Here is a 25,761-nt window from a genome sequence, read left to right as displayed (position 1 = left end):
TCCAGCAGAACGCAGGAAGGTACACCTAGGGAAAGGGGGCATGCACAGGGTTATTCTATCATTAAGTGATTGTGCAAAAATCCACCCAACACCGAATTTCGTGAGAGTGCACCACTCCGTCAATGAAGGGGGACGTGTACCAGTCCAGCACCGCATAAACACGGACAGCTGTGGATCGCGTGAGCGTGCAAAATGCCGCCCATGGAATAAGGGGTGGCCATACACATAACCAGCACAGCTTCCAATGGGAGTGCAAGCATTCCACCCAAGGTAGAGGGCGGCAACGCACCCAGCGAGTGCAGTATTCCGCCCAGAAATGGGGGTCATGCACATGGCCATCATCGCATCCAGTGAGCGTGCGAGCACCCCGCCATGGATGGGGCCATGCACATGGCCAGCAACGCACTGGCGAGAGAACAAACACAGTCAGTGAGAGTGTACGTATGTCGCCTGAGGAAAGGAGACATGTCCAAGGCCAGCAGCGAAACCAGTGAGAGTGCGGCACACCGCCCACGGAAGGGGGGGGGGGGGGTCATGCATATGGCCGGCAACAGATCCAGTGAGGTTCAGTGTTCCGCCTATGGAAGGGGAACGTGCACATGGCCGGCACCGTATCCGTGGAGAGTGCAGTGTACCTCCCATGGGAGGGGTACACGCACATGGCCGGCACCGTATCCGGTGAGAGTGCAGTATTCCGCCTATGGAAGGGTTCATGCACATGGCCGGCAGCGAATCCAGTGAGAGTCCAGTGTTCCGCCTAGGAAGGGGAACGTGCACATGGCCGGCACCGTATCCGGGGAGAGTGCAGTATACCTCCTATGGAAGGGGTTCATGCACATGGCCAGCACCGTAACCGGTGAGAGTGCAGTATTCCGCCTATGAAGGGGTTCATGCACATGGCCGGCAGCGAATCCAGTGAGTGCAACGTCCCGCCTGTGGAAGGGGGTCGTGCACATGGCCAGCACCGCAGCCGGTGAGAGTGCAGCAGTCCGCCTAGAAAAGGGGGGTCATGCACACGGCCAGGCTGCAGCCAGAGAGAGTGCAGTATTCCGCCTAGGAAGGAGGGCCATGCACCTGCAGCCACCAGAACTGGGTGACGAATTCTGGGCAGAAATTTTGCATGCGCTTGGCCAGTGCCGTATCCCGGGAGAGGGCAAGAAAACGCCTGGGAGGGGGAACATGCCCTGGCCAGCGCCGCAGCCGGGGAGCGCGACACACCGCCTAAGAGAGGGGGGCATGCCTACAGACAGCATACCGAATGATGAGGCTGCCTCATCCTGCGCAGCCCACAAGCCCAGTTATTTAAAACAAAATTATAATTTTTTCATTTTTTTTTTTTTTTTTTTTTTTTTTAATTATTATTTATTTAATTTATTTTTATTAATATTACAGCCTCCCTGAGGCAGAAAGGGGGGCCACCATACAGGGGCACAGGCCGTACAGGCCCATCAGGAGCCGGCCAGTACCCAAAGGGTTAACAGGCACCTGGGCTGGGGGGCGCGCTGCGAACTCTTGGGGGCGGGGGAACCTCCAGGCGGGAAGAATTCGCGCCTGGAGAGTTCCCGCCCCCCCCACAGAGGCCTGAATTTGCGGCCTAGTAGGCCGTAAAGCCGGGGCCTAAATTTTAGCGGCGCCCGGACGACCGGGGCCGCAAGCATTTAAAGTACCGGCCGGGCCTAAGCCAGCCGCGGGTGCCCACATACCGGCCGCCGGAGCCCCCATACCGGTCGCGGGTGCCCACCCCGAGCGCCGGAATTGCGGCCAGCAGGCCGCGAAGCCTAAACAAACTATGCAGCGCCCGGCCGGCCGGAATGCACCGACGGCCGGCCGGGGCCTGTTGGAGCACAGCTCTAGCCAATGCCGGCCGCGGGTGCCCACCCCGCGGCCGGAAGAATCAGGGACCCGAGAGGAGCGTGAGGTGCGGCCCAGCAGGCGCGATGCCTGGGCCGAAATTTGCGGCGTCCGGCCGACCGGACCGATGGTCGGCCGGACCTAGTTGGAGCATAGCTCGCACATGTAACGCCGGCCGCGGGAGCCCACCCCGCGGCCAGGAAGAGTCAGGTGCCCGGGAAGGAGCACCGGATGGTGCGGCCCAGCGGGCCGCGAAGGACTAAATTTTTTGCGGCGCCCTGAGCAGCGCACCGGCAAGCGCCCCCTCTTTGCGCGGACCTCCATCCTGCAGCCAGCTTATGATCTATGGAGGAATGGGTGAGTGCTGTAGCAGATTGCCGCCTTGCGACACCCCAGGGACCAGCCTAGGACCAGCCTAGGTCCAATAGCCACTCTGCTTGATAGGCTACCAGTATGGGGGTCAGTCACGCAGGAGACCGGGGTGGGGGGAGAGGGTCGTAGGGCTGGAGAAGCCACTCTCTCACCATAGCCGTCTTCACCCTCGGTCCGTTCCAGCAGGGTCGCCCCTTCAGCTACTGGCACCGTAGTGGCAGGACGCTGGAAGAGGGGCTTGGCGTGCGGGCGACCCTTGCGCTGGCGGGATGCAGGGGAGCTGGGCTGCCCTGGTCCACCTTGCCTTCTGTGGGGGAGGCAGCAGTGCGGATGACCGGCACTGGCGCAGCTCGACCCCGGGAGAAACAGAGAGGTCTAGTGCGACTCTGTTGTCCCTGATTGTCTGGAACAAAAAAAGAAAGAAAAAGGTAAAAATCAAAATTTAAACAAGGAGAAAAACAGCCCTGCAGAGCAGGGAGTGTCTTGCCTCCTTGGACACTAAGCAAAAACTGGCAGCCTTTCTCTCCAGGCTGAGGGTATAGCTGTGGAGGAGGGGCTTAACAGTTTTTTCTTAGTGTCACGCCTCCTAGAGGACATAGCTATACCCAAGGTCTTCTGTGTCCCCCAAGGAAACTGGGCGAGAAATAAGTTTAACAGAATCTTTAATCACAAAACTATATAAAATCGATCTGCTCAGCTGCTCCTGCTCTATTATATGTTGCCTGCAGATTATACTGCACTTTCAAGGTGACAAGTTCCCTTTAAACAATGTAAATGTTGCCTACAGCAACCCAGTTTTCACAGTTCCAACGGTTTCAGAAGTGACCTTATTGGCCGTCACTGACAACAATCCCTCATTATAAGGGTTCATGCACACGACCGAAGGCTGTTTCGCAGTCTGCGAATTACGGATCCACAAACCAGATACCGGCCTTGTGCATTCCGCACCATAATGCGGACAAAAATAGAACCTATAATTTTGCAGATGGCATAAAACCACTGTCCGCATCTTCTGGGGCACCATTGAAGTGAATTAATCTGTATCTGACCAACAAAAAATGCGTACTGAAAGCGGACCTAAACCACAGTCATGTGCAACAGCCCTAAAAGGTTCAAGTGTAATTATCATCCATCAGCTGAAACACAGAAGCAAATGGCTTGTGCGTGAAATTTGGCCAAAAGAGCATAACGAATACATAAGGCTACTTTCACACCTGCGCTAGGTGCGGATCCCTCTGGTATCTGCACAGACTGATCCGCACCTATAAATGCAAACGATGGTATCCGTTCAGTGCGGATCCGTCTGCATAACAGCTTTTTCAGATCTGAGTTTTCATGATCGTGAAAACTCAGATCCGACAGTATATTCTAACACAGAGGCATTCCCGGGACGCTTCAAGTTAGAATATACTAAGAACTGTGTACATAACTGCCCCTGCTGCCTGGCAGCACCCGATCTCTTACAGGGGGCTGTGATCAGCACAATTAAACCCTGGCCACCAGTGCTTTTAATACTGGGGAGGTGGGGGGGGGGGGGGGGGGAGCACTGGCCACCAATGCTTTTAATACTGGGGAGGGAGGGGGGTCTGGCCCCTGCTGCCTGGCAGCGCCCGATCAGGGGGCTGAGATCCGCACAATTAACCCCTCAGGTGTGGCACCTAAGGGGTTGATTATGCGGATAACAGCCCCCCTAACTTGAAGCATCCCCATCACTATGGGAACGCCTCTGTGTTAGAATATACTGTCGGATCTGAGTTTTCACGTTCTAACTCAGATCCGATGGTATATTGTAACAGAGGCGTTCCCATGGTGATGGGGACGCTTCAAGTTAAAATATACCATCGGATTGGAGAAAACTCCTCTCCAATGGTATATTAATAGGGACTCCTGACTTTACATTGAAACTCAATGGGGGACGCATCCGTTTACAATTGCACCAATATTGTGTCAACGTAAACTGATCCGTCCCTATTGACTTACATTGTAAGTCAGGACGGATCCGTTCGGCTTCGCACCGCCAGGCGGACACCAAAACGCTGCAAGCAGCGTTTTGGTGTCTGCCTCCAGAGCGGAATGGAGGCGGAACGGAGCCAAACTGATGCATTGGGGCTAAACTGATCTGTTTGGGGCCGCTTGTGAGAGCCTTGAAACGGATCTCACAGGCGGACCCTGAAAAGCCAGTGTGAAAGTAGCCTAAAATGCATTGGCTATGCAACTCTTTTGCCAACACCAACAATGAACTTTTCCGTACTGGCAATCCTCTAGAAATAAATCATTTACACAAGTCTACTGGATGGGTGGTGGACTAACAGACAAATATACTCACATGCCAAAACACCACTCGTGGCACAATCTACTCCTGACTGCAGGTTCCAAGACATTGGCGCAGGAGGTGGCGGAGGAGGATGGGCTGGACGGGGACCCTCTTCTTTAGGTTCTGAAATACTATCAACCTCCAAGTCAATACTTCTCTCTGGGTCTGGAGGGAGTTCCTCTGGCATAAATGACACATCTGGAGTCTTGCAGCTACTGTCTACAGTTTGTGAATCAGGAGTGAGCTCCTGCTCATTGGCTGGCTTGGGCGGACTTGGTGGTTTCACTATAATCTCAGACTTCTCTGTATCTGACCAAATTGGTTCATCTTTGGTTTCAATTGGGCTTAGGACCTCCTGACTACAGCTATCTGCCTTAGACTTTTTGAGTGAGGCCTTTGTCTTTAGCTTCTTTTTCTTCTTCTCTAGAGTTCCCTTGGTTTTAACAAGAGCCCCTCCACCTCCTGCACTCTTTACCTTCTTAACACCAGTCTTCGTTTTTAAGCTTTTTAATTTTTTAGGCCTTAAAAGAGGCTCTTTTAGATCTTCAGTTTCAGGTTTGGGCCGACCACCCTTTATATCTGCCATCTTTTCTTCCGATTTAAGGAATGGAGAACGGCTCTCTCTATCACGACTAAATTTAACCCCAATGGAACCCGCTTCTTTCACAGAGGTTGTGCTGCTTACTCCTTCACGAATCAAAACAGCCACTTTAGACTGAAGTTTGACCTTTCTGGTTGAACTTCCTTTGCCGTCTTTATGACTCGTTTTAATTTTTTTGGGAGTCTTATCCTTTTCCACACGAACCTTTTCTCTGTCTAACTTCAAAGGCTCTGGTTCAGGAACATCTTTGAACCGCTTCTTGTATCGTTCACGGCTATCATCTGTGTAGGATCTATCACGCTTTCTATCTCGCTCTTTAGAGATTTTCTGCCTACTCTCTCTGTCTTCTTCAACCCGCTTTGTGTCAAATTCCATGGGTAGCCTTCTCTTGCCAGAATCAGATTTCCCTGAACGCCTGTCAAAAGGTCGATTACATTTGCCATCCCTATCATCAAGAGTTTCACGGTCAGAATAGGTTTCAAAGCTTAGCCCTTCAGAATCATAGAGAACTTCTCTTTTTCCAGACAGCTCAGGACTGCGCAGCAACTCCTCCCTAGCTAATTTCTCTTCTGGATTGATAGTAATAGTTCGCTTAATAGTAAAAAGATCAGCATTATTGAGATCCTGAATGGAAGGTGGCACTACTGACCGACTGTCACGCCGTCTCCTTTCTAACAGTGGAGGATTTTCAGCCTTGGGTTCATCCAACAAGTGCCTTGATCTTGGTTTATCTTTATCCTTCCTTTCATTGGAGTGGCGGGAAGACCGTCTGTCACGGTCTCTTTCTCTGGATTTAGAACGTGATCTTTTCTTTTTTTTCTTTGCATCTGAACGATGTTTCTCTTTGTGTTTATCTTTTCGATCTCGATCAGTACTACCAGAATTAGACCACCGACGTCTTTTCTCCTTTGATTTTGATCTACGACTTTTCCTCCTTTCAGCTGATGTACGAGAGGACTCTACAGCAGATAAGCTGGTGCTAATGGAAGGCGACCAAGAACGCGATCGCCTTCGGTCTCTGGACAGAGATCGAGAAATCTTATTGTAAGAGCGTGACCTAGAACGCTTACGGTCCTTACTCTCCTTCCCTAGCTTTTTTGCACTAGACCATGACCCAGATGGTCTTGGTTCTTTTGACCTTCTTTGTTCCCTTGATCTCTTTCTCTCTCGTTTGGGCTTTTTACGACTATGCGAGCTAGAAGGAGAACGAGATTTTGACTGCTTTTTAGGTCTTGTGGGTGATATTGACTTTTTACGATACCTCTCTCTGCGCTGATTTGTGATCTTTCGCCTCAGGTCTAGCCCTTTCCATCGGTTTTCCATTTGGTTTTCACCAAAATCAATCTGCAAAGCTCCTTCCTCATCTGAATCTGCATGCAAAGACAGAAAGTCATCTCCTTCAACCATTCTAAGTGGTCTCTCAATTACACGACATCGGCTGCGGAACAAGGGCATTGGACTAAAACAATCTTCATCTGGTTGGACAATTTCTCCCTCTTCAATTTCGGAATCATATTTCCGATCAGAGTCATCATCCCGATCCCTCCTTTCAGAGGAATGTCTTCTTTTGTGGCGTGATCTTGACTCACTTCCTAGTTTGGCAATTTTTTCTAACCGTAAGTAGGATTTCATGTCCGGCTTTGCTAAAGACTCTAGCGATACTTTAATTTCAACCTTAGATTTAGATTCCGCTTCAGATGTAAAGTCTGTTTTACGACTAAAGTCTTGACCAACATCTACAGTGAATACTCTCCTTATAGGCTCTACTGAAGTATCTGATGGACTGATTTCATCCAAGGTTGAATCAGCAGCTGGTGGCTCATTTACATTTTTTTCCTCAGATACTTTTGAAGTTTCCTGTAGCTCCATTTCATCTGTTGTGTCCAGGTCTATGCTGGAGCTAGGACTGTAAGGTTCAAAATCCAGTTTTGAAACGTTTTTGGAGGCAGTGTCTAAGGGATCTTTGGGAAGTCTTTGTTCTTTGTTACTGTCAACTTCATTACCACCCTCATGCTCATCAATCCCCTGAAATTTATCACATTCAGCAGAGTTTGAACCTTCCCTGTTTTTGTCTATGCCAGGATATTCTTGGCTTAAACTATTTTCATCATAGATACCAGCCAAGGCCTCAGATATTCTACCTTCGGGGTGAGATTCACTATCAATATCATCATCATCATCGTCCTCATATGGTGAAGGGCTGTGCTCTGAGGAACTTGGATTAGAGCCAGTAGGATCGAAGGGATCATATTTTTGATCCTCCTGTTCATCCATTTCCTTCCCTGGGGAGTCCTCATAAATATAATCTCCATTCACATTTTCCTCATCTGTTGGGTGAAAAGGGTCATAAATATCTAGGTCCTGTGACATTGTTGACTGTGTGCCACTGCCACCTGCAGGATTCTGTGAAGAGGATGATGAATAGGAGGAACTTGAATCTGTCTTCTCCAAAGAACCAGTAGGCTGTGTATGTTGGCTGTTTGAGGTGGACCCTTCTCCACTAAGTGGTCTTTGTTGTCCGCCCGTTACCCCAGTGCCATTTCCTAAAGCAAGTCCTACAGACACTAACGCATCCGGCTGATTTTTAACAAACTGAGTATTGCTATTAATCAGTGTAGTCCTGTTTGAGCAAAATTTATTCTGTACCCTAGAAATGGAGAAGGCATCCATTGGACTGTTCTCAGGCCACAGAAGTCCTGGTACTACAATTGCTTTAGAAGGACTCTTCTGCTGTGAAGTCCTGTTCAGATCTTTGTAGTGAAAATCCTTTGAGTTCTGTATTACATCACATTTTGTGCTTAAGCTAGTTCTGTGCAATGTCCTGGGCATACAAGGATTAATATTTAGAGGGTATTTAAGGTGTTCCAGTGAATCCTCTGTTCTGGAAGGCCTGGATGCTGTCTCTTCAATTGCTGATTGTCCTTCAGCGAGTTGCAGCCCTGAGGTACTTAGGCACACTGCAAGAACAGGAAAACAAAGAATAAGCAAACACATAAGCTGGATATAAAAGATAACAGAATTTAGTAAAACATCTAAAACACAACCAAAGGACGGTTTACAAGGGGTGAGGATCGGGTGAACGCCCTTTCGAACACTTGTTCCCAATACTGCCTCATGTAAACATGCCCTTTGATCAGCTGACATGCAAGCTAGCAGGCACAGAAATCATTAGTTGTCTGCAACAAATCGCCATGTGTAAAAATGGATGTGCTGCCGACAAAGATGACACTAAGTGCCCAAATGATCACACTTACAATTGTTCATCACAATAGCAATGACAGCTCCATGTAAATAGACTTAAAAGGCGTTTTCTGATATTTTTTTAACTGATGACCGATCCTCAGGATAGGTCATCAGTATCTGATCTATGGGAGTCCGACACTCAGGACCCCCACCAATCAGGTGCTTGCAGTAGCGCTGCGGCCCTCTTGCAGTTTTGCCTAGGCCATGTGATGTCATGGTCACCAGTCACATTGCCTAGGGGTAGCTCAGCCCAATTGAAAGGGGCAGAGCTGTGATACCAAGCACAGCCAATAAACAATGTATGGCGCTGTGTTTGATGAGAGAAGGCCATGGTGCTACTGCGAATGCTGGTGACTTCTCAAACAGCTGAAAATCTCGGAAAACCCCTTTAAAACGAACAACAATTGTTATACTGGCATGCTTAATACAGGCAGAAAATCTGACTGTGTAAATGTCAGATTTACACTGTAAGTAGTAATAGTAAAGGGCCACATACCTGATTTCTGGAATCTCCAGTGTCTATCTCTGAAAATTCCCGACCGTCTACTTGAATAAGCTTCAACATCGCCAAGTCTAATTTCTGCCATAAATTCAACTTCATCCAGTTCCTCTAAGGAACTTAGGGGAAAAAGAATAAAAACATGAACATTTTAAAATTAGAAATTAGAGGGGTCAATTAATGTAAAAAAACAAGTCCAGATGAAGTGTCCGAGAATCTTTGGTCATGATCCATAAGAATAGTGTGCCTAAGTGGACAAATAGATTGTTGATTCTGCTGCTGGAAACCCCACAATCAGCAAATATCATGTGGTATCCACTGAACAAAATAGAGCATATGGAAATCCTCTTTCAATGGAGTGAAAGATACAGAAAAAAAAATGGGCACCAATTTCATCACCAATTCCTTGTCAAAGAATACACACTATTGTGCATTCAGTCAAATTTCCTTATTAAGTTGCAATCAATGTCAAGCACTGATACTCACTATAAATCTTCATACTGTAAGTTCTCTTCTATAGGAGACTGGAGACGAGACCCTGGTGTGATTGTACTAGAAGTCTTTTCAAAGTACTCCAATGCATTAGCCAGACTAGACAACAGATCAGTTGTGGGCTCAAGAAGCTGAAAAGAAAAAAATGTCAATACATATAGTTACAAGGACTGTCCTATCAGCAGACCGTAAAATTCTTGTAATCCACCAAATCTGTGGCATGTTCGTAACATAATCAGCAGCATGTGAATAACATTTCGAAACCCCAGCCACAACTGTTCTGCTGCAAGTTGCTGTGGTTTTGTAGCATCAAGTGCACCATGTCTGGACATGGCCCAACAGTGGCTACATTGCTTGTTAGTGACAAATAAAGGATGCCTACTCCTAGTATTTTTTCCATACTACTTACAGAATTTTCATTCTCCGCATGGAGACAATTTGTCTCTTCAGGATCCACTGGCCTCATCAATGGTTTCTTCTTGCAAGCCTTTTTTGATTTTGAACACTTTGATTTTAGGTCTACAAAATAAAAGAAATAATGATTACGCAAAAATAAATGACAAAATAGATCTCTTTATGGTAGGGCATCTACAGGGCATTCTAAACAGTGGACAATTCCTGGACGAAGCCGGTGTGCAGCCCTAAGCCAAACCACCAGAGGCATGCACAATTTGCCATCAGTCGCCCCCCATGTTGGTGGGTGTTATTAGGGTTGGGCGATATCAAAAATATTCCCACGATAACGATATTAAGAAATTTATCGCGATAACTATATATATCGCGATAAATACCCATTTAGCAGAAAAAAAAACACTTGGGGCCAAAAGGAGACGTTGCACCGTATGGGGGCAGCCACCAGGAGACGTTGCACCGTATGGGGGCAGCCACCAGGAGACGTTGCACCGTATGGGGGCAGCCACCAGGAGACGTTGCACCGTATGGGGGCAGCCACCAGGAGACATAATACTGTATGGGGCGGTGTGTGGTAGTGTAGGGACGCCTCTTACGATCCATCTAACTGGGGTAAAATCCTATTAGGATAATTTGTGGAGGAAGTCTTCTTTGGGAGATTTTAAAGAACAGGACAGGGCTCCACAAGGGCTAGAAGTGACAACTGGTATTCTTTGGACCCATGAAAGGTCCTCTTTAATGTTTGTACAAAGTCTTGGTAAAGTTGCCATCACAGGTTTATATAAAGTGAAGAAAAGAAAAAAAAAAAAAAAGCCTGCTCGTCCCTGCAGCCATGTTCAGCCCTCCGCATGCTAGTAGTAATGCAGGAGGCAGAGACCAGTGACCGGGCAACATAAGTAGGTGGAATCGGACATTTTAGAAGTGCGACCACTCCTATGACGTCATTAAATACGCGGTTTTCCGGAAACTGTGATATCGCCATATTGCCGTGTTTTAATATCGTGGTATATCGTGGATACCGGTATATCGCTCAACCCTAGGTGTTATTTTACCTGGCAGTGTTTAGGGAAAGACCCTATTATGAGGCAAATGTGCGTAGTCTGTGGTCCAAGAAACAAGCAAAAATAAATATCCTACACAGGTAAAGCTTCATTAATATTTCAGCAATGTGTTGACCCAACATACCTGGAACCCTGTGGAGAGTCTTCTTGCTTTCACTGACAACTTGCTGCAAAGCTTTCTACAATGAAATGAAATATAAAATTATTTAAGTATATGACAAAGGGGAAATAGTTCACAAACTTGAAAGTAATGTGCCTGTACAGATCACTGTATTAAGGTGACAACACCTGCCACGTGTCCTATTAAGGCATATAGACTTGAGGCCGAGAGTTGTAACGAAATCAGGGAGGGACTGGCAGAGGAAAATTGGCTTCTACCTCATGACGGTTTGTAGCCTTCTCCTGGATCAACTTTGCAGGATACCAGGCTAAACTGGATGGACGTACATCTTTTTTCAGTCTTGCAAACTATGCTACTACACAGGAGGAGCAGAGGTGCTCAGAGTGAAATGGGGCTGCCCACAATGCACTTAGCTTCTCATTTGCATTTAAGTACGCTTTCTACAGAACGAAGGAATGGATTACTGAAAGTCCTTTTACCTGGACCGAAGATCTATCAGAATGAGCTTGATAATTTGATAATCTGGCAGTGGAAAAAGCTTTCTGTTGACAGCAAAAATCATTTGAGGTCATTTATCAAACTGGTGTGAAGTAGAACTGACTTAGTTGCTCATAGCAACCAATCAGATTCCACCTTTCATTTTTCACAGCTCCTTCACGGCTATAAGCAACTAAGCCAGTTCTACTTTACACCAGTTTGATAAATGCGGATACAGATCACTGTATTGATTGCATGTTCCCATCTCCACTGACATTCAGGCAATTATCAGTTCCCGTTTATCTACCTGATCATCGGTCCCAGGTGAAAGGTATCATTACGCTGAGCTAGCCCTACAAGACAGTATACCTGCTTTAGCAGTGAATTTCCTGGTGACAGACTCCCTTTAAAGTTGAAAAGAAAAGTAAAAGGAAGTACTTTTATGTTTCCTGACCAATGCATGTGACATGTGGAGCACTGATTACCAGAATGATGTGTCCAGGGCAAAGCACTTCAGAAGGATCATGTTCGGCGGCATTGGCGGGGAGCTCATGTTCATCCTCTGATAACGATGGTTCTAATGTCAGTGTTGATTCTTCCGTTACTTCCTTTTCAGCATCTTCCTTGGTTTGTTTCTGTTCCTGGCGGTCTTCTGCCATTACTGCAGCCTCCAATAGACACCTAGTATAAAAAAAAAAAATATTTTTTTTTTTTAAAAGGAAAAAAAAAAAAGGATGTTAAGAACATAGACGCAGTGCATAGCGCAGTCATCTCCAATGATAGGCCGTCACAGCATAGTTGGGTTGGCTGGTGAGAGCAAGGTGACGTTTTAATCTCCTACCAAATAGACATAACTGCCCTCCAGTGTCTTAGGGGCAGGGGTACAAGAAATGTGAAAATTAATTAATCAATTGCTCCTAGGTATAATATATTGTATCAACCAAGGAGTCCACAGCTGACAAGGGGGTTTTCAAGACTTTTAGGCTACATGCACACGACCGTGCCGTTATTTGCGGTCCGCAAAAAACAGAAGCCGCCCGTGTGCCGTCTGCAATTTGCGGAACCGAACGGGCGGCCCATTGTAGAAATGCCTATTCTTGTCCGCAAAACGGACATTTTTTTTTTTTTGCGGGGCCACGGAACGGTGCAACGGATGCGGACAGCACCCGGAGTGCTGTCCGCATCTTTTGCGGCCCCATTGAAGTGAATGATTCCGCATCAGAGCCGCAAAAACGGCAATGGTCATGTGCATGAGGCCTTATACTGATGACCTATTTTCTGGGTAGGTCATCAAGTATCTGATCAGTGGAGGTCCAAAACCTGAGACCTCCGCGAGCAGCTGTTTGAGAAGGCACCAGTGCTCACGTATCGCTGCGGCCTTCTCTCATTGCACCAAGCACAGCGCCGTCAATTGTATAGAGGCTGCGCTTGGTATCGCAGCTGAGCCCCATTCACTGCAATGGGGCTGAGCTGGGCCTAGGCCAAGTGACAAATGAATGTGATATCACATGGCCTAGGGAAGGCTGCAAGAAGGCCGTGGCAGTGCCTTCTCAAACAGATGATGGGTGGTGAGGTTCCCCGACTCCCACCAATCAGATACTGGTGACCTATCTAGAAGACAGGTCTTCAGGGGAAAAAAAAAAAAGTCTCAGGATGCCCCTTTAAGAGCCAATACCTGGGACCCTCATCTAGTATGAATAGAAAGGATAAAGTGCTATGGCTTTTGCAACAAAAAAAAAAGGAGACACGGTCTGTTGCACAATGCTAGATCGAAAGTGGCACAATTTTGAAAAACACTAAAAAGGTGCCACTCCATTTTATTGAGCACCAGTGCCTCTTCAATACAACAGGAGTTCAGATTGAAAGGGATAAAAAAATTGGAACAGTTACTGTCCAAAGAAATTTGTATAATGGGCAACTTGACACTTTCCATCGGCCCACATGCGCTCTTACTGGACAGCAGTAAAAATGAAGTAAAGGCTGACATCCTGCGGTCTACCACAATAAATGCTGCAGTATTTGTTTTTCCCTAACAAATCAAGGATGGAATGGCTTCTCCAATGCAGATGTGAACAGTGCCTTTGACAGGTCTCCCCCCGATTCGTGAAAGCTTGTTCAGAACTGTGTATGGTTGGGGTCAGCAAAGTGAATGACAAGCCGCACACAATGCAGATTTTCATTTGACAAATCATGTACACATAGCTTTTTTTCTGTGAGGATTTAGAAATCCACAGCATGTCAACTGTTTGCTCAGATATAACACATTGTAATGCAAAGGGTGAGATCAGGACAAGTAACACGTCTGGATTTTGGTGCAGATCTGATGAGGAAAAGCAGAAAAATCTGCACTGAATTTCTGCTTTGAACCTGCTGCTCCCAGTAGGATAAGCCAACCATCTAATATCCATGAGTGGGCTCCCACCCAATGGAAGATATTGGAGGAAAGGAGGATCTGAAAAGGCAGCGCCTTACACCTCTATATGCACTGAGAACACGTGCACCAAGCTGAGCATGTATGTATAGAGGAGGCCAAAGGGTTGTTCTGCTGGCAGCTATCCAAGGTGTTGTTCGAGGGTTTTATATTGATGACCTATCCTGAAGTCAGACACCTGCGCCAATCAGCTGTTTGAAGAGGAGGCAGTGCTGTATGCGTGCGCTTTACTTCGCCACGTCTCCCTTGCAGTGGCGGCAGGGTAATGAAGAGGAAGCAGCACTCGCATGGAGAACCATCTCCTCTTCAAACAGCTGATCAGCAGGGTGCTGGGTGTTGGATCCCCGGCGATCAGATATTGATAACCGGAGAATAAATAATCAATATATATTGTTGCACAATCCCTTTAAAGAGGACCTTTCACTAGTATACAAACTAAATACTAACTATCTGTGGGCAGAGCGGCGCCCAGGGGTCCCCCTGCACTTACTAGTATGCCTGGGCGCCGCTCCGTTCGCCCGGTATAGGCTCCGGTGTCTCAGCTCCGTCTGTTGTACTGGATTGATAGCCTGCGATTGCGAATGAGCTGTGCGCTGCGATTGGCCAGCACTGCAGCAAGGGACACGCCTCCTACAAAAAAATCAGTCCAGTACAACAGACAGACCTGAGACACCGGAGCCTATACCGGGCGAACGGAGCGGCGCCCAGGCATACTAGTAAGTGCAGGGGGGCCCCTGGGCGCCGCTCTGCCCACAGATAGTTAGTTTTTAGTTTGTATACTAGTGAAAGGTCCTCTTTAAGAGCAAATTGACAGCAGATCTGATGCAGAAAGTTCTATATACTTCTTATTTCTTTGGGTAACGCGGTTGCCCCCCCTTTTGCTTATGTACCTATTTAGTTGGCGACAGCTTATCTGCGCCTGGCTGAGGTAGGTTGGCAGCGTCCTCGTTCCAGTTTTTCAGTCCCTGGGCACTGCCATCTTCCGTAAGTGACGTGGGGTTTCTCAGTCACGTCACTTCTGGGTATTTCGCTTTTAACGCGATTTTTTTTCACGTTTTTCTCAGGTTTAGCTCCCTTTACGAGGACAACCCCCTGGCAATAGACGCTCTGTCAATATCTTGGAGGTTCAGGCTGGCTTACATCTTCCCTCCGTTTTACAGGATTCCAAGGGTATTGATGAAAATCCGTCAGGATCAGGCCTCGGTGATAGCCATCATACCGTTTTGGCCGAAAAGATCCTGGTTTACCCAGCTCACTCAGATGAGTCGAGGACAATATTGGAGGCTCCCCCCGCAGCAGACCTTGGTGTCGTGGGACACTCACTTCTGCTCAGATCTGCACAGATTCAACCTGACAGCCTGGAGGTTGATCAGTCCCTTCCCGGAGTAGAAGGGCTTTCAGAGTCGGTCCTGAGAACGCCGTCTCATTCTACAGCGGACTCTACCAAGAGAGCCTACTCTCAGTTCCTGCAAGACGGCTTTAAAAGGGGCCTTGCCCCTTCTACTCTAAGGCCTCTTTCACACGGGCGTTGCGGGAATAGGTGCGGGTGCGTTGCGGGAACATGCATGATTTTTCTGCACAAGTGCAAAAGATTGTAATGCGTTTTGCACGCGCGTGAGAAAAATCAGCATGTTTGGTACCCAAACCCGAACTTCTTCACAGAAGTTCGGGCTTGGAATCGGCGTTCTGTAGATTGTATTATCTTCCCTTATAACATGGTTATAAGGGAAAATAATAGCATTCTGAATACAGAATGCATAGTACAATAGTGCTGGAGGGGTTAAAAAATAAAAATTTGAAATCACCTTAATGCACTTGATTGCACAGCCCGGCTTCTCTTCTGTCTTCTTATTTGCTGTGTGCAGGAAAAGGACCTGTGGTGACGTCACTCTGGTCATCACATGGTCCGTCACATGATCTTTTACCATGGTGATGGATCATGTGATGACCGGAGTGATGTCACCACAGGTCCTTTTCCTGCACACAGCAAATAAGAAGACAGAAGAGAAGCCGGGCTGCGCGATCAAGTGGATTAAGGTGAGTTAAATTTTTTTAACCCCCCCAGTGCTATTGTACTATGCATTCTGTATAAAGAATGCAATTATTCTCTCTTATAACCATGTTCTAACGGAAAATAATAATGATCGGGTCTCCATCCCTAGCAACCGTGCGTGAAAATCTCCCTGCACCCACACTTGCTTGCGGATGCTTGCGCTTTTCACGCAGCCCTATTCACTTCTATGAGGCCTGCGTTGCGTGAAAAACGCACAAAATAGAGCTTGCTGCGATTTTTACGCAACGCACAAGTGATGCGTGAAAATCACCGCTCATGTGAACAGCCCCATAGAAATGAATGGGTCCTGATTCAGTGCAGGTGCAATGCGTTTAACTCACGCATTGCACCCGCGCGGAGAAAGGGGCCTAAGGGTTCAAGTTTCAGCCATCTCAGCTTGCCTCAACAGGCCCTTTTCTCAGGACCCGCTAATCAAACGGTTCCTTAAAGGAGCTGAAAGATTAAAGCCTACAGTACTGAGACCCATTCCTCAATGGGATTTATCAGTAGTTCTCAGTGGGGTTAGCATCTCCCCTCTTTGAACCGTTAGAGGAGGTGGATTTCAAGTTTGTCACTTGGAAGCTTGTGTTTCTCCTTGCAGTAACTTCGGCCAAGAGGGTCTCTGAGCTTCAAGCTCTCTCAGCACATGAGCCCTATACAATATTTTTACATGATCGGGTCCTTCTTAGATACCTCCCGTATTTTAGGCCTAAAGTTCCAGAACATCAACCAGGTGATATCCCTCCCGGTTCTGTCAACATGTTCCACCTCCTCCGAGGAACCTATTAGACATCCACTGCGCGTTTCGAGATGTCTCCGGATCTATATGGATAGATCAAAGGAGTCCAGGAAAGATGAAAATCTTCTAATCCTGTTTGCCGGTAAGTTTAAAGGCTGTAAGGCATCCAAACCTTCCATCAGTCGGTGGATTAAGGAGGCTATTAGAGAAGCCTTTGTTTCCCAATCTCAGGATCCTCTTGAGTTTGTAAAAGGCCCACTCTACTAGAGCTGTGGCTACTTCTTTTGCCGAGGAGTCTTCTGCCTCTCGACATGATTTGTAAAGCTGCCTCCTGGAGCTCTGAATCGACATTCATCTCCCATTATAGACTAGATGCCAGACTAGCTGAGTTTTTGGCCTTTGGGCAGACTATTCTTAGTTCTGCCTGGGTGAAAATGGGGATATGTCCGGATTCAGCTCTAAACCCGGACAACCCCTTTAAATACTGATGACCTATCCTCTGGATAAGTCATCATCAGTATCCAATCGTTGGCAGTCCGACACCCAAGACCCAACCAGTCAGCTGTTTGAGAAGCTATCAGTCTTCCTGTGAGCGCCGTGGCCTTTTCCAACTTTATAAATTAATTAGCAGGCACTCACCATCTGATGGTAAGTGCCTGCTAATAAATTTATATTAGTATATTACGAAGGGATTAGGCGAATCACTCATAGCAGAGCACCATTGCCACAGTGATAAGAGAGGTGAGCCACTATATACCAAAGTTTACTTTTCCAACTTTCCCTAGGCTGAGTGACGACACATTAATCAGTCATGTGGCCTAGGTGCAGCTCAACCCCATAGAAGTGAATGGTGCTGAGCACAATACCAATTACAGCTGCCATACAATGTACAACACGGTGCTTGGTCAGCAGGGCGATGGCTGCGGCGCTCATAGGAGCACCACTGCATTCTCAAACATCTGATCGGTTCTGGGCCCGGGTGTCGGACCTCCATCCATTAGATACTGATGACATATCCAGGTTCAGTTTTTAATGCGCTTTGCACACGCGTGATAAAAAACTGAATGTGGTACCCAGACCTGAACTTCTTCACTGAAGTTCAGGTTTGGGTTCAAGGTTGTGTAGATGTAATTATTTTCCCTTATAACATGGTTATAAGGGAAAAGAATAGCATTCTTTAACCACATCAGCCCCCCTAGCTTAAACCCCCTTAATGACCAGACCACTTTTTACAATTCTGCACTACACTACACTACTTTCACGGTTTATTGCTCGGTCATACAACTTACCACCCAAATGAATTTTGCCTCCTTTTCTTCTCACTAATAGAGCTTTCATTTGGTGGTATTTCATTACTGCTGACATTTTTACGTTTTTTGTTATTAATCGAAATTTACCTAAATGTTTGACGAAAAATGACATTTTTCACTATCTGTTGTAAATTTTTTCTATTAAAACTACATTTCTATATACATTTTTCTCTAAATTTATTGTTCTACAGGTCTTTGATAAAAAAAAAAAATGCAATAAGGTGTATATTTATTGGTTTGGGTAAAAGTTATAGCGTTTACAAACTATGAGCACCTGTCATGTTTCCTGAGGTTCTACAATGCCCAGACAGTAGAAACACCCCACAAATGACCCCATTTTGGAAAGTAGACACCCTAAGGTATTCGCTGATGGGCATAGTGAATTCATGGAAGTTTTTATTTTTTGTCACAAGTTAGCGGAAAATGATTATTATTATTTTCTTACAAAGTCTCATATTCCACTAACTTGTGACAAAAAATAAAATTTTACATGAACTCACCATACCCCTCACGGAATACCTTGGTGTGCCTTCTTTCCAAAATGGGGTCACTTGTGGGGTATTTATACTGCCCGGGCATTTTAGGGGCCTTAAAGCGTGAGAAGAAGTCTGGAATATAAATGTCTAAAAATGTTTACGCATTTGGATTCCGTGAGGGGTATGGTGATTTCATGTGAGATTTTATTTTTTTGTCACAAGTTAGTGGAATATGAGACTTTGTAAGAAAAAAAAAAATAAATTTCCGCTAACTTGTGCCAAAAAAATAAATAAAAATCAATGAACTCGCCATGCCCTTCAAAAGTGATCTTTATAGCGCCGCAGCGATTTTACGGTGTTTTTGAAGTGATCAGAAAAAAAAATATTCTGTCACTGCGGTGGGGCGGACTGAACGCAAGTGTGCGCACAAGATCAGGCCTGATCGGGCGAACACTGCGTTTTTTGTAGAGCCTATAGAACATGTCCTATTCTTGTCCGCAATTGAAAAGGCATTTTCTATATAGTTCTGTCAATGTGCGGATCCGCAAAATGCAGAAAGCACATTGCCGGTGTCCGTGTTTTGCAGATCCGTGGTGTTCGTGTTTTGCGGATCCGCAAAACACATACCGACGTCTGAATGGAGCCTTACAGGGGGGGTGATCAATGAAAGGGGGATGATCAGGGGTTAATAAGTGACGGGGGGTGTAGTGTGGTGCTACTTATTACAGAGCTGCCTGTGTCCTCTGGTGGTCGATCCAAGCAAAAGGGACCACCAGAGGACCAGGTAGCAGGTATATCAGACGCTGTTAACAAAACAGCGTCTGATATACCTTTCAAGGGTTAAAAAAAAAATATATATAATAATGATCGCCGCTGGCAGGCTGTAGATCCACTGGTTTACCTTGCGATCCTGTGAACGCGCACTCCTGTGTGCGCGCGTTCACAGGAAATCTCGCCTCTCGCGAGAGGGACGCATCGGCGCATCCAGGAGGAACAACAGGGCCGCCACCAGTACGCAATCCTGCGTGCGGCGGTCCTGAGAAGGTTAATACAGAATGCTTAGTAGAAGGTCAATTGAGGGTTAAAAAATTAATTAACCTCACCTCTTCCAATTGATCGCGTAGCTGCCGGTCTTCTGTTCTTTCTTCAGGACCTGTCAAAGGACATGTGGTGACGTCACTGAGCTCATCACATGGTCCATCACCATGGTGATGTATCATGTGATGAGCACAGTGATGTCACCACAGGTCCTTTGACAGATCCTGAAGAAAGAACAGGAGACCGGCAGCTACGCGAACCATTGGAGGCGAGTTAATTTTTTTATTTTTTTAACACTCAATTGACCTTCTACTAAGCATTCTGTATTAAAGAGGACCTTTCACTAGAATAAAACATCTAAACTATACAGACATGGAGAGCGGCGCCCAGGGATCTCCCTGCACTTACTGTTATACCTGGGCGCTGCTCCGCTCGCCCAGTATAGGCTCCGGTATCTTCATAGTTAGGCTCCACCCAGTTGAACCTGCCGGCGTCTCCTTCTCCCATGCTGTAGCGCTGGCAAATCGCAGCGCTCAGCTCATAGCCTGAGAGGGAAAAAAAAGAGCCTCTCAGGCTATGAGCTGAGCGCTGCGATTGGCCAGCGCTACAGCATGGGAGAATGAGACGCCGGCAGGTTCCCCTGGGTGGAGCCTAACATATGAAGATATCGGAGGCTTTACTGGGAGAACGGAGCAGCGCCCAGGTATAACAGTAAGTGCAGGGAGATCCCTGGGCGCCGCTCTCCATGTCTGTATAGTTAGTTTAGATGTTTTATTCTGGTGAAAGGTCCTCTTTAAAGAATGCTATTATTTTCCCTTATAACCATGTTATAAGGGAAAATAATACAGTGAATAGACTTTCATCTTAGCAACCACGCATAAAAAGATTGCACCGTATCCGCACTTGCTTGCAATTTTCACGCAGCCCCACTTCTATGAGGCCTGTGTTGCGTCAAAAACGCACAATATAGAGCATGCTGCGATTTTCACGCAACGCACAAGTGATGCGTGAAAATCACCGCTCGTGTGCACAGCCCCATAGAAATGAACGGGTCCGGATTCAGTGCAGGTGCAATGCGTTAGGTGAAATCTCGCCCGTGTGAACCCAGCCTAATCCATTCAGGATGCATCAGGATCTCTTCAGTTCAGTCTTTTTGACTTTTCAGGACGTAGATAATACTGCAGCATGCTGAGGTTTCATCTCTGGCCCAAAAAACTGAACACTTGCATGAATGCCGGATCCGGCATTTTTTTTCCATAGGAATGTATTAGTGCCGGCATTCAAATTGTCGCATTGACTGATCCGGTATTCTGCTCTGCGCAGACCTTTAAAAATGTGGAAAAAATTTATACCGGATCCGTTTTGCCTGATGACACCAGAAAAAATGGATCCGGTATTGCAATGCATTTTTCTGACTGATCAGGCATTTTTCAAACTGATCAGGATCCTGATCAGTCTAAATAATGCCTGATCAGTCAGAAAAAAAGGACATGTGTTTGCATACAGTTCAGGCAACGGAACAGCCTGCCGGAATCAAACAACGCAAGTGTGAAAGTACCATGACCTCTAGCCAACATTGATATCCAGAATGATCGGCCCTCTAGTCATCAGACCCCCTTTCGCACTACTGACAGATTTCTGTTATTGGAAACCAGGCAACATTTTCAAGAAACAGCCCAGTGGCGTGCCTAGAGGGGGGCGGTCCGTCCCAGGTGTCATGCTGTCAACTATAAAGGGGGGTGCTGCCTGAGCAGAAGCGCCCAGCCAAATGTCTCTGCAAGGAAGGAGAGCTGTGATTCTCTCAGGAGAAAGGACCTTTGATGACATCAACACCATGTGACCAGTAACATCTTTATTACTGGTCACATGGCTATGAGGTAATTAAAGGTCCTTTCTCTCTACCAGGAGTGTTGCTGCAGGAGAAGTTTGCCGTAATTGTGGAGCTTTTTTATGTGAAGATTACATCAGGAAAAGGTGACAGGGGATGCTAATATACTGTAAAAGCTACTGTATAGTGTGGGGTGCTATACTGCTCTACTGCGGAGGGCTCTACTGCTCTACTGCGGAGTGCTCTACTGCGGAGTGCTCTACTGCGGAGTGCTCTACTGCGGAGTGCTCTACTGCTCTACTGTATACTGTGGGGTGCTGTATACTGTGGGGTGATATATTGTATGGTATACTGCATACTGTGGGGTACTATATACTGTGGGGTGTTATACTATGTATTGCATATTGTGGAGTGCTATACTATATATTGCATACTGTGGGATGCTGTATACTATAGGGTGCTATATACTGCATACTATGGGGTACTGTATACTGGGCACTGTTATATACTGTGGGGTATTACACTGTATACTGCGGAGTGTTGTACACTATACACTACGAGGGGCTGGGGGGTACAATAGACGTCAAATCAACAAATCTGACCTAGATAAATGAAGGGTATTAGGTTTTCCTAAATAAAAACTGCCCACCCCCCTACGGCTGAGAGCCCCCAATTTACATTTGTTCTATAATCTGTAATAATAATTCCACTCTATTTCATTAAAAGTCCTCTGACCACTAAACACCGGCAAGCTATCGTATCTGTGTTCACTCCTACACCAGGGATGTGGTTCTGTGCACTGTCACCACTCGTCCCTCTATTGCTTCCTTTTCACTGATTAATTGTATTGATTATATGGTTTAGGGTCAGCACTGACGATCGCTTCATACGTTGCCCCCAAAATGTTTGCCAGATCCCTGGGATCCTCAGGGGCAATGAGCAACGACACTATATACGTGGCATAGTTTTCTTTAATATTTTCCAGAAAAAAAAGGGGGGAGAGGGGTGCCGGAGAAAGTTCCAGCCCCGGTTGCCAGAGAAAGTACCCACCCCGGGTGCCAAATACCCTAGGCACTCCACTGAAACAGCCATATTTGAAGGAATCTTTACTCAGAAGATAAGCATGAAGGAAGCTGGAGGCTCAGCTTAAGAGGATCCAAGAATACATATACCACAATCAGGCCTCAACCTGTTTACCTTCAACACGTAATTTTATCAGGATCTGGATATATGGCTATAAGCTCATGCAACCAGATGTACCCATGTCAGAAAGTTAAAAAAAACTGACAGACAAGACGGAAACCTGCCAAAATTAGTGGCGGTTTATAAATACTATTTAAGTATGAGGACCATTTTCTGCACTAGATTAATGCCGAAAAACATTGGCCATATTTATACATGTGCCCCATGATCTATATCAGGGATGCCAAACCTGCAGCCCTCCAACTGTTGCAAAACTACAACTCCCAGCATGCTCAGAGAGCCTACAGCTATCAGGGGATTTTGAGAGGTGTAGTTTTGCAACAGCTGGAGGGCCGCAGGTTGGGCAGCCCTGGTCTATATATACCAAAATAAGATCCTAACGATATAGCATATGGAGAGGAGGAATGAGATTCATGGGATTTGAGTAACTTTTGTGGATACAATTTTGATACATAAAGTCACTTGCAATTGTGTTTGTAAAACAGTAAAAGTCAAACACAAAGATACACAATATGATGGAAAACATTGTAAGGCTAGGTTCACACCGAGTATTTTCAGTGATGAAAAGAACCTGATCCACATCATGTTTTTTTTTTTTTTTTTGCTTTTTTGTTATTTTTTTTCCCTGATGCTTTTTTAATATGATTTTGAAGATTTCCATTCCTGGTCATTTTCAACAGAAATTCTGGGCTCGGATTCTGCATCAAGAATAGTCATGATACTTCTTTTTTCCCGCTGTGGTTTAACATGCACATTGCCCACTGAAATCAGTTGGGAAGCTCTGCATGCTTTTTTTGGTGCAGATTTTTGACGCTTAATCCGCGGGCAAAATACTCTGTGTGAACCTATCACTGCCATGGCTGACCTCCGGTGTTCCGTTATATTTTCATAGCTCATGAGATTTCTCTACCCTCGTAACTTCCGGCCACACCGGACATGACGTGAGGAGGTTTGGTGCACAACGACGAGGTAGGGAAATTTCATAGCAGAGTTAGCTGGACATCGGCCGACACAGCGCATGCGCCAGGAGCCTCACCAGCGGTTAGGGTAGGGAAAAAGTATGAGCCAGTGTGCAGGCGCGGTGATCGGATGGATGTCCTAAGCTGGACACCGGCCAACACTGCGCATGCGCTGGGAGCCCCACAAGCTGTTAGGGTAGATAAAAATTACAGGCAAGTGCTTTTTCGCTACCCTAACCGCTGGTGAGGCTGCCAGCGCATGCACAGTGTCGGTCGGTGTCCAGCTAAGAAAATCCACCCGATCACTGTGCCTGCAGACTGGCCCATACTTTTTTTCCCTACCCTAACCACTGGTGAGGCTCCCGGCGCATGCGCAGTGTCGGCCTGTGTTAAGCTAACTCTGCTATGAAATTTCCCTACCCAGTCGTTGTGCGCCGACGCGGTGCGCCACAACTCCGGCTCACCTCCTTACGCCATGTCCGGTGCGACCGGAAGTGACGAGGGTAGGGAAATCTCACGGAACACCGGCACTCCAGCTGATGTAAAACTACGGCTCCCAAGATGCACACCTGCTGGGCTGTTCTCAGAACTCCACAGAAATGAATGGAGCATGCTGGGAGTCGTAGTTTCAGCACAGCTGTAGCGCCGGAGGTTAGCCATCACTGTCCTAGACTAAACATATCACTGAAAATGGACCCCTGTCTAATGCACAGCAGATGTGGATGCAATTGTGACTTTCTACATCCATCATCCAGATCTAGAATCAGACCATGTATGACAGCTGATGAAGATCCCCTCTTCCATCTATACACAGCATACACCGTATGAGGGGATATAAATCAGTGCAATCGAATACATTCTGCAAATAACACATGGATGTGCAATAACCCTGCATATTGTGAATACTTGGCATTTTCCGTGCACAGGCTCAGTCCACACAATCTGCTGTGTGCACTGCAGCCCGCAGGCCCCGTTCACATTACACAGGCCTGCAGTAATGCATCATGAAGGATGATGCGATTACAAATACGACACATCCGATCTTCCCGATGGCTCCGCAGCCCCGGCAAGAAGACCCCTCCCAGCCCCCGGCCTACTCAGACCCACCGACTCACACAGGCGCCTGCCGCTTACAATCCGCCTCTGCCGGGACGGGCCGCACTGGCGAAGGACGATTTGGGTGGATTTCTCCGCTTTAAAACAAAGGAAGCTTCCCCATCCTTCCAGCGGCCGCCATCTTACCCCGCTGCTTCAGCGGGTGCTAGCAGTTGCGCGGCATGCTGGGCGTTGTAGTTCTGTGGCGCAGATGGTCACTACGTAGGTCGGGAAGCCACACTGTCACATACTACAGCTACCAATGCGCACCGCGGTCTACGTGCGCAGCCGCTGTTCTGCCAGATTCCTATCCCTTGGCAGAATGCTATACCGGAAGTGAGGCGGCCGCACCGGAAGTGACGGGGACGCACAGGCATCAGCTTGAGGACGGTGTGTGTGTGCGCTATGTGGTGTCCCCGATATCCTGCACTCAGCTCTGCTATGGATTCGTAAAAAAAAAATCGGACCGCCAGAAGCACCTACTTCATTTGCCTGCGCGAAACCGTACACCGCGCGTGCGCACTCAGGGGTAGGTAGTGCAGAAGGTTCCATCAGATCTCCCTACCCCTGAGTGCGCACATAGCAGAGCTGAGTGCACGGTATTGGGGACACCACAAAGCACACACCCCCTCCTCAAGCTGATTCCTGTGCGGCCGCGTCACTTCCGGTATAGCATTCTGCCAAGGTATAGGAATCTGGCAGAACACTTCACGAAAGGCAGGACGGGAAGTGTAGTTTTCTTTAGGTGCGGTATTGGCAGAGGGCCGATAGGACGCAGAGAAGGCCTCAACTCTGTCACCCAGAATGCAAAGCGCTACAGCGGAAGTCAGAACAAAGCGCGTGTGGAATGTTGGGAGTTGTAGTGTGCATAAAGCCCTGCAGTTATTGCGCATTCAGTGTTGAGCTCCTATATTGGAGCTAACTATTGTCATATAGACAGGTTTCCAGACAGAGCTCTCTATGGAAGAAGCTGCTGTGTTGCCTGAAAGTCTGTAGAAATGACTACTTTCTTCCAGTACAATTTCAGAGCGCCATAATAGGGTCACCACCTTTCCCAACCAAAAATTCCTGCCAAGTTTAGGCTACTTTCACACCTTGCGTTTAAAGGGAACCTGTCACCAGAATTTTTTGCATAGAGCTAGGCAGGGCCGGTTCTAGGTGAAATGGGGCCCTGGGGCGAAAAACAA

At 47.0% G+C, this 25,761-nt stretch overlaps 1 protein-coding gene across 1 annotated transcript in view; it reads right to left on the bottom strand.

Annotated features, from left to right (window-relative positions):
* The window catches only part of SCAF1 (SR-related CTD associated factor 1), a 68,224-nt gene extending 43,222 nt beyond the window's left edge, over positions 1-25,002 (bottom strand). Inside the window, 7 exon segments of the mRNA XM_044281592.1 lie at positions 4,550-8,095; positions 8,878-8,999; positions 9,367-9,503; positions 9,782-9,891; positions 10,969-11,023; positions 11,928-12,123; positions 24,614-25,002. Of these exon segments, the coding sequence (XP_044137527.1) occupies positions 4,550-8,095; positions 8,878-8,999; positions 9,367-9,503; positions 9,782-9,891; positions 10,969-11,023; positions 11,928-12,101 (4,144 nt within the window). The 5' untranslated portion in view covers positions 12,102-12,123; positions 24,614-25,002.
* Between the last annotated feature and the right edge of the window lie 759 nt (positions 25,003-25,761).

Source organism: Bufo gargarizans, chromosome 2 (genome assembly GCF_014858855.1).
Source record: "Bufo gargarizans isolate SCDJY-AF-19 chromosome 2, ASM1485885v1, whole genome shotgun sequence".
NCBI classification, from domain to species: domain Eukaryota; kingdom Metazoa; phylum Chordata; class Amphibia; order Anura; family Bufonidae; genus Bufo; species Bufo gargarizans.
The sequence above is the reverse complement of the archived record's forward strand: the minus strand, read 5'-3'. Positions and strand labels throughout refer to the sequence as shown.